Here is a 12,373-nt window from a genome sequence, read left to right as displayed (position 1 = left end):
GAATAATGGGTCACCCTCGATGAATGACAGTGATGACTGTTCTTGATATTCTTCAGGAACATCTCTCAATAAATCAGCTGAGTTGTTGATTCATTTTCTCAACTTAAATCCTCCAAAGTTAAACATGTCTCTTGTTTATTTAACTTTCTCTATTCCTTCTTGTATATTATTCGCACCAAGATAAATGTCATCCATGTATGAACCAAATAAAATAACATTTGCTACCAATGGATATTTATCTTTCTCTTCTCGTTCCAACTGTCTCAAGGTTGCCAAGGCCAAAAATGGTGCAAGCTTGATACCATACGTGACAGTTGTTAACTCATATTCTTCAATGAGTTGGTCAAGTGAATTTCTCCACAATATCTTTTGATATTTTCTATCCTCTTGATGTATCTGTATTTGCCTAAACATTTGCTTAATGTCACAAGAAAAGGCGAAACGATATGACCGCCACTGTGTTGATACAGAAATTAATAAATTCAACAGCTTTGGCCCCTCATACAGGTTATCATTCAATGATTCACCTGTATTCGTCACCTGTGATCCATTGAAAAGTACTCTTAGTTTTGTTGATAAACGGGACTCTTTGATGATGCTGTGGTGAGGTAAATAATAACAAGATGAATGCATCTCGACTGGTGATGCTTTGGTCATTTGACCTAAGCTCTTGTACTATTTCATGAATTCATGATAAGCTCGTTGGAGCTCAGGATTCTTCTCCATCTTTTTCTCTTGATTGATTAACATTCTCTAGGCCAATTCAAATGAATTGCCAAAATCAGTGACTTCTTTCTTGAACGGATATCTTACGATAAGCCGAGAGTTATGATTTTTTGAAACACTGAAAAGAAAAAAGTGTTATTTGTGCAATTTTTTTATAACCGAATAAATGCTGTTTTCTTTCAAGTGTTTCAAAAAATCATAACTTTCAAAATAATCAATATATTTGAATTCAAGATGATTATTTAGTAAGCTGTATTGAAAAGCTTTAGACAATATATCTTATATGCCGAATTTTTATTTTTTAATGAATGTTCAGAGGTCTTCGAATAAATAAATTATCGTTTTTTTAGAAATAAACGTTTACAAAGTTTTCTAGCCGCAAAACAGTTGATTGAAAATTTTTTTTTCAATATGTATTTTAATGCTTTTTTATAACGCTTTCGAATGGTCGTATTTCCAAGTTTCTAGCTTAAAAATTGATGAAGTTATGAACAAAAGTATAAAATAAACACTCTGCTTACATGTATTTTAAATGGAAAATATTCAAAGTCGATGAGCGACATTTAAAAAAAAAAAAAAAAAAAAATTGAAAATAGTAGATTGTTTGTCTTGTTGAATACTAAGATTTTAAGAGGTGGGAGAGAAAAAAAAAATTTTTTTTTTTTTTTGAAACGGTCTAATGTATAGTATATTATAAAATAATAAAGATTTATAGTATAAATAATAATAATAAAAATAACTTCAATAATATTATCAATAATCATAATAATATTTATAGTAATAATAACAATAATATTATCAATTGAAAATAATGATAATAACAAAAATATTCAAAATATGAATATTAGTAATATTATTGATATTTCTAGTTTGAATATTATTGTGACATTTTTTCTTTTAAGTGAGATTAAAAAAAATGAAAACTAATAAAGTCAATGAATATATAAAATTGTGCATAAATAAATAACTATTGTTCAAAATATTTATTAATATTCTGCAGTGATTAGTAAAAATATCGCATACGTTCACCTCTAATAACAAATTTGAATATACCAGATTTAATTCTTTCGAAAATTGTTTGTTTGTAGATATTATTTAAATGATATTGATAAATATAATTCAAAAATGAAATTCATAAGATAAAGAAATTATGAGAATTTTTTTTTATTATTCATTTATAATTGCATAAATCTATGAATAAACATTATTCATAATAAACATGAAACAAAACACAAAATAAGCCCCTATTGATCTTGTTATTATTAATCGACAATGTTATTGGTATAATTATTATAAATATCATATTAGTAACATTATTATGATCATTATCAATATTATTGTTATCATTATTGATTAGATTCTTATTATTATTGAAATTATTATAAATTTAAAGATTAATAGATCCGTGAGAAAAGAAATAGCAGAATCAATAAAGAAAATTGATGTTATAAAAGTTTCCGATTGTTGATTTACAAAAAAAATAAAATTTAAAAAACCAAAAGAAATTGTACTTTTTTTTTATTTTTGTTTTTTACTGGACCATGTTAAAACTTTACAATATTTGTTTTGCCGATAGTACGGTTTTTGTTTATCTGGTAAAGTAATAATTGCTAATTGGCAATTTTGGCAAATTTTGACTAATTTTGGTGAATTTTGTCAAAATTATTTTCACCAGGGTAGTTGCTCACAAATATTTCATAGTCTATAATTCAATTATTAAAATGTTATTGAAACCTGGCATTAATTAATTTATTTTTAAAATGTCAATCACACAAAAGCTAATCTCAACTTGGACAATTCCAACTAATGTCATGTAGATATACTGAGGCACACGACCAAGACCGAGTCAACCGATAACACCCAAAAAGCCCTACATTGTTGTGCTGCACGGTAAAATTCGCCTTAAAACTGAACAGCATTTATTGAGCAGCTAAACCAATATTATTGAGCAGCACAACAAATATTATTGAATGGTAAAAATTGTTCTGCAGCTAAATAAAATTTGTTTAACGATACAATAAAATTTTTTGCTGCGCAACAATTTTGTAAAACGATACAACAATTTTTGTTGCAGAACAACAAAAAGTGATAGGATAGGATTTCGCCTATAGTTTGTCCTGCTATCACAACAATTTTTGTCGTTTTTTTTTCTCCGTGTGTATACATTTGAGATAGGTTTCTTCGTTCAAGTGATCCTCTTCAATGAAGATGGGTACATTTTCCCAAAACCTTAACATTTCTGAAGATACAAGGTTTCCAACCTGGTGAAATAAAAAAGCTCTCCTCATATATTCAAGTAACTTTACTCTGTTTTTTTTTCAATATCTTGCTTAAATTCAACTTATTTAAGTCCAAAAGTAATACTGTCATATATAAGATTATGCGTATCAGCAATTATTTGATGAAATGTGTTAGTCATCAATTTTAACCATTCAAATCGGTACAGTTCTAGACAATAAATACATTTTTTAATTGAGTTACTCATTACAAATAATTACTTAATTAAGAAACTAAAATTTATCACTTTTTTTAAACAATTTTTTATTCTTACATCATTTCAATTTGTTTCTATTATAGTTTCTCTATTTTTTACTCACTCATTAAATTTTAATCACAGTATATGTTAAAATCGGAATAAATTATAAAAAGTTTCTAACAACAAAATTTAACTAAATTTGAACTTTCAAAAGATCAGCAATATTTTCAAGAAATACTTTTTTATTCCTTCTAAATGATATTTTTATAAATTATATCCAGGGCAGATTTTTGAATATGGAGATTTTTGCAAGAAGAATTCTCGAAATCGGAGATTTTTTATGGAAATAATTTGACTAAGAGATTCTTTTCGCACTGTTAAAAATTTTTTTCTTGATCAATAGAATTTTCCCTTAAATTAAGTAAAATACTCCGTTCAAGAAAAATTTCGATGAAATTAAAAATCTCCACTCAATTGGAAAAATAGCACCACTTAAATAAAATAAATTTTTTCTAAATATGATTTCTTATTCGAATGAATATACAAATCACTGAAATAAAGAAAAAATTCTTTGAAAGAAGTAAAAATTAACTAACTTGACCTTTCACTACTTTTAAAATCAATGTGATTCTTTGAAGAACATAAATATTTAAAGATGAGAAAAAAAAAACTGTTGTAGAAAGTACGCAATCCGGAAAAAAAAGAAACAAAAAATTTGGCGGGAATTATAAACAATACAGATTAGTAAGTATAAATTTAGAATCTAAAAATTTTCCCTCAATTCAAGAAAAAAAAATTTCAATTTAAAAATTTTGATTTTGGATTGTAGAAGTACAAAATATATATATTGTAATACTTAATATTATTAAAGCTTAAGGACAACACACTGATAACTCGCCTGATAAACGTGAAAAAAAAATTATTGGTATGAATATTAAATTTTTTTGATAGTGAACGAATAAAATATTTCATAAGGACAGAGTTTCGTGGAGCTTAAATAATAAACAATGATTCGCAGTGAAATAATACTAGAACTATGGTAGATAAAAATTAGTAATATGCCAAATTTTCTTAAATTCAAGCGAAAAATTTCTTAGAAGAAAAATTTCCGATTTCAAGTAGAAGAATAAAAAGAATGTATGTTTTCATATTGAATCCTATTAGAATTACGAGATTACACAATAATCACTTGCCAATTAAAATTGAAAAAAAAACGAAGAAAATGAAAATATAATTTGTAATGGAATGATCCGAAAAAAAAATTGATGAAAAGATTGGATGTAACCAAAAAAATTTTCCTAGATTCAAGAAAAAATTTCAAACTTTACCCATTTTTAGGAGCACTTCAAATATGGAATTTCTAATAGTTGTTTCAATTGATATCTGTGGATTTAAGTATTTTTGGAATCCTTCATCTGCTAGTCAATTAAAACCATTTTAAATGTCAATACAGTCAAGAAAATATGCTTTCGAGTATATTGTCCCTGAGAATCTGGGATTTTTTTATTTGTACTAATATTTTTTATTTGTGAATCAAATAAAGTTACAGTTGTGAGAAAGTGATAAAGTTTCTGATGGAAAAAATAAAATTATAAAAATAAGAATTTATTTCTACAATTCGAAAGTAAATTTCTTTGAATTTAGGGACAAATTTCATGTATATATGATCATTCCCGTCTACTTAAGAAAACGTTTTTTTGAATAAATTTTTTATGATAAATGCTAAAAAGAATTTTGACTAGGATTTAGGAATTATTTTTTACTCAGTGAGTATAAGATTCCTTAGACTTGAAGAAAAAATACTACGTCAACGAGTGCATTTCATTTAGCTTCGAATAAATATTTTTTCAGATAAAACTATGAATACTGTATGCTCTTTTCTCTCTTTTTATTTATGGAATCAAGTTTATTGATCTGAAAGAAATAAAAAAATAATTAATATTCTTAGAATTAGGTAATATTCGTCGTTTTAAAAAACACAATTTTAAAATCCAGCCAACAATTGTTGCAACGTTTATTATAATTTTTTGAGTACAGAATGGAATACACCAGATTATAAGTTTGAGTTTTTATTTTTCAATTTTGGATACCAACTTCATTTTATTATCATTGGGTAATAAAGAAAAAATGACATTTCCTGGAATAATTCTACAATACGGAACGAGAAAAACCCTTTCTTCATAAAATCTGTTCCAATCTATTTGAAATAAATATTTCTCCGGATAAAAAAAAAATTTTTTTTTTTGTATTTTTTTTTCTTTTATTAGTGAAATAAATTTTATCAATTTGAAAAAAAAAAATTTAATTTCAGCACAAAAGAACCATAGTTATGGGTAGTTTTCATGGAGAAAATAAGCGAATAGTCTTTTTTACAGAACGTAATTAACTCGATTATAAAAATTTGAACTGTGGCAATAACTTTTTTTCATTCGATTCAAGGCTAAAATTACTTGAATTTAGGTTCTAATTCTTATTTTCCAATGTTTTTATTTTCTTTTTGAAGTAATACTCCTTATGGGGCTGTACGAAAATTTTCAATACTCAATCATCATCAACTGAAAGTCGAGTTTTTTTTTAACTTCAAAAAATTAGTTATTCATAACAAATCCATCTGGGTTAAAATATAATAATCACTTTATACACAACAGGGCATTGAACCTTTTTTGATTTTCCTGAAACGAAGTAATTTTTTTCTTAATCAAGAAAAAAATTTTTATCAGTGCGGAAGTCTGGTATAGAAAAATTTGCGTGGGTGCCATTAAAATAAACATTGTGAAATAATTGTTAATGCAGGAATTTCGGATACCTGTTAAAGACTAATTATCATTTAAATTTTATCTCAGTTTTGCAAACCTGAGTTTTAAGTCTTCACTTTTTGTAATCAATGATAATCAGCCAATTTCACTCCATTTTTTTAAATTTGTCACCTGATGTTATATGTTGACAGTACTCCTGCTGAATTCAAGTCAAATCGTTTATTTTTAATATACACCGAAATAACGTTGCAGGTTAGTTCATGGGTAACCCATACGATAACAAATGAATCAACAACAGAAGAACGTCAGGCTATTCTATCTTGCCTCTTAAGAGTTGCTCAAACCTGTTGGAACACTGGAAATTTCAATTCAGCGATGGAGATCATTGCTGGTCTTAAGTAAGTTTTTGAATATTTTAAATGATTGAGTTTTTTGTATCTATTTATATATATGTCTGATCCTCTCAAAAGACTCATTTTTGGCAACGGAAATTTCTTTGGATGAATTCATTATTTCGTTAACATCGTTTCGTTAGCTTTTAAAGCAGACATTATTTCGATTTATAAAATTAAATAAATAACAAGCTTGTTTGTAGTTAATTTGTTTATAAACAATTTTAAAACTGTGGGCAAGTTTGAAGTTAGGCCAAGGAATGTAGCTTACCACATAATTTCTTTATATTCATTCATCAGCTCTATCATTTTCTTACCTATATTTGCCCACAGTATTTTAATTTATATAAAAAAAAAAAAAAATCACACGTTTCCTCAAATTAGTATATTTCGTTACAAGTGCCTACTCAGAGAGTGTGCTCTCAACGAATTTGGAGGGACAAGCACGAGCCTTGGCGATATAAACACCTCTTTTGTTACTCCATATTATAAAGTTGAATTCTAACATAAATAACTAATTAAAATGAATAAAATCATCAAATACCCAAATGAAATTATGAACATAAAATTAATAAATAACAGATTAAATTTATTGAATAATAAAATAAAACAAACAACATAATCAAAAATTAGTAAAGTGTTTTCTAGTCATAATCAATAGCTGCCTAGCTACTTTTTGCTCCGGTTCACCCAGAAAATGGTGAGTTTGCCTTGCCTTGGGCTCCTTTTTGCATAATTTCTTATGTACCCTGTGCTGATAGGCGCGAATTTCTGTCTTAACAAAGCAATCCGCAACCCCAACGATCGTTCCGGCCCATAGAGTCTCAATGCTAAACCTCCACGAGCCAGTTCATCAGCTGGACCCCCAATGTCCCTGGACATGACCCTGGATTCCCCAATGTCCTGGTAGTTTGACCTTGTTTCGCGATGCCAGTAAATTCAATTTCTCCCGGCATTCCCTCACCAAGGCTGATTTGTCTGCTGGTGCGTCAATTGCCAACAGTGCTGCTTGACTATCGGAACAGATACAGATCTTTTTGTTCCTATAGCCACGTTCATTATTTTTGCACATACTAACATCGCGAATACCTCCGCTTTAAAGACCGTACAGATTTCGCCTAGGGTAAAATTAGTACCCTTAGTCGATCCTTTGAGCGTGGTTCCTGCCCCAGTGCCTTCCTCAGTCTTGGATCCATCTGCGAACCAGGTGAGATCGCATCCCGAGGTCGGACCCGGTTCATTCATCTACTCCTCCCGTTCCGGATAATTTACCCAGTATTTCTTTTCAAAGATTTAATTTATAGAGAAAGAGAGGCGGGAGGGGGGGGGGAATCAAAATATTCGAAATAAGCTTATAAATTTTTACAAAAAGTTTATTATATATATAATATTTATGGAAAAAAATTCGAAATTTTTATAAAAATTTTATAAACTTTTTTCATAGTTTTTTTTTTCACTTTTTTGCCTATATTTTACTGAGTGATTTTATAAAACGACTTTTATATTATTTTTACAAAATTTTCATAAAATATTTCCGTGGGGGTCTTACTCATTTATGTGCACTGTCTACAGAATATGAATGATTTAATTAAATTATTGTCAACCGTAAAGCCAACATAAGAAAGAAGTTTCACTTCTTCCGCGCGTACCGGTAAGGTTCAACCACGGAAAGATTTCTTCGCTTTCCTACGGCGAGAGGAGCAGGGGGTTCTTGTGAGCATGGGTATTGTGAACAATTGTAAATGTTATGCAACAAAAAATCACAATGCGGCTCCCCTTGGCACAGGAAAGCATAGGAATCTATCCGTGGTTGAACCATAACACACAATCTTTTTGAAGTGAAACTTCTTTACGGAGGGTAGCAAAAAAATTCGAGGCCCTGCTAGCGTTACGCGCTCGCGTTTACTCTCGCGTTTACTCTCTCGTATACTCTCTTGTAGACATTCTCCCGTATACTTCCTTGTAGACGTTCTCTCGTATACTTTCTGCTATACTCTCTGCTATACGCTCGGTCGCAAGCGGATAAAGAGAGGAGAATTACATAGAGAGAAGGGAAGCCGGCAAGCATTATACATGCACTATATATAGCGTATAAACTCGGAGCGTCAGCTGCTATGTGTGTATGCGTGAGCGACTTTTTTTTTTTTATTTAAATATTATTAAACAGTTCAACTGAGTTTAATACTTAAATAATTGATTTTTAAAAAAAATTCATTTAAACGTATTAAGCAATAGTTATCTCGCGGGTTTAATCAATCATTATTATAATAACAATAAAATTATTATAAATATATATAAATGATAATAATTATAACAACAATAATTTTGATAATATTACCAATTATTCACAATAGTATTGATATTAATAATAATATCTATAATAATAATATTTTGAATATAAATACTAATAATTATTATTAGGATTTGTCCGGATGCATTGATTCTTCCACTTAAAATTATCTTCAACTTGGCATTGTCATCGGGTACATATCCTACTTGCTGGAAAAACTCAGTAGTTAAACCATTATTTAAAACAGGTAATCCACTACTGGTATCCAACTATAGGCAAATATCACTTCTTCCTGTGTGTTCAAAACTCTTTGAAAAACTAATCTACAAGGTTATTATTTAACATCTACATTAATGATCTATCTGAGAGACTATCCTGTTACTCGCTCTTATATGCTGATGATGTTAAATTGTACCTGCCTATAAAATCATTGTATGATAGCAATCATTTACAAAAAAACATCAATAAATTTGTGAACTGGTGTGAATTTAATGACCTGCAAGTTAACATAGCAAAATGTAAAGTACTATCATTCAGTAAGTCCTGTCACCCACTCGTATTTAATTATACTATACATGGCGAAATATTGACACGAACAAGACAAACAACTGATTTAGGCATTGTATTTGATGATAAATTTCTCTTCAACTCTCAGGTTGAGCAGGTAGTTAGATCTGCAATGTCCTCATTGGGTATGGTAATTCGTTTAGCTAGATCTTTTAAAAGTCCTACCTCAAATAAGGCATTATATAATGCTTTTGTAAAGTCAAAATTAGATTACTGTAGTGCTGTTTACTCATTAAGAACAAAAAAACAATTACATATGATAAATAAGGTGCAACGTGAGTTTATTAAGTACTTATTATATCGTACGCAGGCACTTGTGTTAGATAAGGGATGTGATGATGACACATTGGTCCAGCTGGCTAACATGAACAACATCTCAGTTCACCGTGATACATTAACAATTATTTTCTTTATAAAGCTTTTAACTGGGGCTGTTGACTGTCCTGGTCTTTTGGCTGATATTAGAATACGAATATTATCAACTAAATTGCGTAATGTATCACCGTTTTATGCAGCATCTGGATCAAGTGTGTCATCAACTATTCCCCCACTACAAAACATGATTAATCTTACCAATAAGGTATGTCGTAAGTCATCACTGTTTAATAAAATCATGACATTTGAGTCAATTTCTCCTAGTTTTGTTCTTGATTGTGTCAAGGCATCTAGGCGCTCCTGATACTACTATTTTCTTTGTAATTTATTTTGTGATTTAATTTAATATAACTGAATAGTATTCAATTTAATATATATAAAATTCTAACTCCCATGGTCAATATATATGCTAAATCTGATATAATTGTTAATATCATTTTACTATATTGTAAATAACACATCATATATTTTATCTGTAAATATTTTGTAATATTATTATGTATAATGATAAATTGCTTAATGCAATTTAACCTGTATCCCAATAATGGCATCTTCGCCGCTGGGTACAACAAAATTTAATAAATAAATAAATAAATAAATTATCAATATTTATATATGAATGTTATTGTCAATGTTATTATTTATATTATTAATATCACTGATATTATTATAAATCGATAATATTATTGTTATTATTACTAATATTATATTGATATTATTATTATCGATGATATTTTTGAAATTATTATTTTATTTATACTATGGTTATATATGAATAATATTATTATAAATAATAATAACTCCAATAATATTATGATTAACAATAATATCAATATAATATTAGTAATAATATCGATGGTATCAATTATATTGTCGCATTAAAGAATGAAGGGCGTAAGTGCCAAAAACGTCAATTTTAAAGGAAAAAGGGCGTAAGTGCAAATTTATAAATTTTCGGGTTTTCATTTATAAATATCTTTAAAAAAAGGGAAAATGGGCGTAACAACCTTTGATATAAAGGGCGTATGTCCAAGGATTTACGCCTTTTTTCCCGTTATCAAAATAATTTTTGATAAAAGATGAAAGGAATATTTTCAATTTTATTTGAAATTTATCTAATGGCAGGATTTTTTAAATTATTGATTGTTTACTGATAATTATACATAATTTATTATCAATACGAAAAACATAAAAATAATTACAAATCTTCATCTTTTATTAAAAATGATTTTGAGAATGGAAAAAAAGCGTAAGTCCCTGAACATACGCACTTTTTTTTTTTCTTTAAGCCTTAAAATTAGATGCAAAGCCCGAAAATTTATAAATTCGCACTCACGCCCTTTTTCTTTTAGAAAAAAAAAATTCCTAAAAATGGCACTTACGCCCTTCTTCCATTAATGTGACGATATAAATAATAAAATTTATAATAATAATATTCGAAATATAAATACTAATAATTATTATTAACTAATAATATTTATATTCGAATATTATTGTCAGTATTATTATTATTATTATTATTATTATTATTATTATTATTATTATTATTATTAATATTCAGCGTGACATGAAACTACTCTGAAAGAAGTTTCACTTTCCCCGCTCGTACTCGCAACACGCTAATTTTTTTTTTTTTATAAGGCATTCGTCTATTGCATTTTTTTTTCTTGAAAAAGTGTTGAAACATAACAATTGTAATTATTTAATAACGTTTTTGATTATTTTCAAATGTCAGTTTGTAAAACTGTATAAAAAAATAATAAATAATATTGTTCAGTAATAGAAAACTTAGGAGACATGGTTGTGAGTTTTAGGAGAATCAGCTACATATATATTTAGTAACGTATAATGTATAATAATATTAAATATTATAAGAATGGGCGTCATCAGACAAAATCAAGAGATTGCTATCCAGCTGTATAACCAGTATTTCCTCTTGAGCGTTCACAGATCTTTATATTTAGATTGTTAATCATTTTTTTTTTTCGTTTTCAGATCTAACAAATTGAAACGCTTCTGGCAAAGTGTGAATGAGCCCACGCCAGTGTTGGAATACCTTTCAGCGGCACTATTATCTTCCCAATATGAGCAAGCATTAGCACGTGCTTTGGCAATTCCAGAGTGTCCAGTTGTACCATTTTTTGGTGCTTTTCTCCGTGAGTTGCGTGAGGTCATCGTTTCTGTTGCAAAGGTTAACAATAACAGTTTATTCGTATATTCAAATTAAGTTTCGTATCTATTCGTTGCACCAAAAAAAAAAATTCACTCAGCTTTTAGCAATAAAGTTACCATAGAAGCGTTGTGTCATGCAACTTGAACCATACCGCTACATTTATTAAATTTTATCATTGTTATTTCTAATAAATATCTCCTTGTTTCCAACAATAGAAAGATTGCTTTAAGGAAAAAACTATCAAATATAATTCACAACATACTTGACTTTACATCATTGGTTACAATACAAAGTTTCCTACAATTACTTTTTTCTATAATATTGGATTCGATATCAAATAAATAACGGTTTAAATCAAAATATTTAGAAAATCAAAAAAAAAATTTTTTTTGTTTCATACATCTTTCTTCTTTTTCATTTTTTAATGTCTTTTTATTGTTTATCAGTATTGTTTCTAAATATTGTTATTTTATCAAATATATCCTGTGCTAGAGAAAGATTCGAATCAAGAGATTCAGAATGAAAAGACAAAGAATAATCCCATGCACTACTATGTAGTACGTAAATGAAAATCTTAATATCTTTAACTTCTGAAAGTGGATCAAGTTATCACAGTTG

General features: G+C 28.2%; 1 protein-coding gene across 4 annotated transcripts in view; it reads left to right on the top strand.

Annotated features, from left to right (window-relative positions):
* Window positions 1-12,373, top strand: part of LOC122855026 (1-phosphatidylinositol 4,5-bisphosphate phosphodiesterase epsilon-1-like) — a 119,819-nt gene that overhangs the window by 35,759 nt on the left and 71,687 nt on the right. For all 4 annotated transcript variants that reach the window (XM_044156136.1, XM_044156135.1, XM_044156138.1 and 1 more), the window contains exons 2-3: window positions 6,211-6,356; window positions 11,578-11,773. In XM_044156136.1, coding sequence (XP_044012071.1) covers window positions 6,211-6,356; window positions 11,578-11,773 — 342 coding nt within the window. The remainder of the gene's footprint in view (window positions 1-6,210; window positions 6,357-11,577; window positions 11,774-12,373) is intronic.

This window comes from Aphidius gifuensis, linkage group LG4 (genome assembly GCF_014905175.1).
Source record: "Aphidius gifuensis isolate YNYX2018 linkage group LG4, ASM1490517v1, whole genome shotgun sequence".
NCBI classification, from domain to species: domain Eukaryota; kingdom Metazoa; phylum Arthropoda; class Insecta; order Hymenoptera; family Braconidae; genus Aphidius; species Aphidius gifuensis.
Note: the sequence above shows the minus strand (reverse complement) of the source record. Positions and strands in the feature narration are given on the sequence as shown.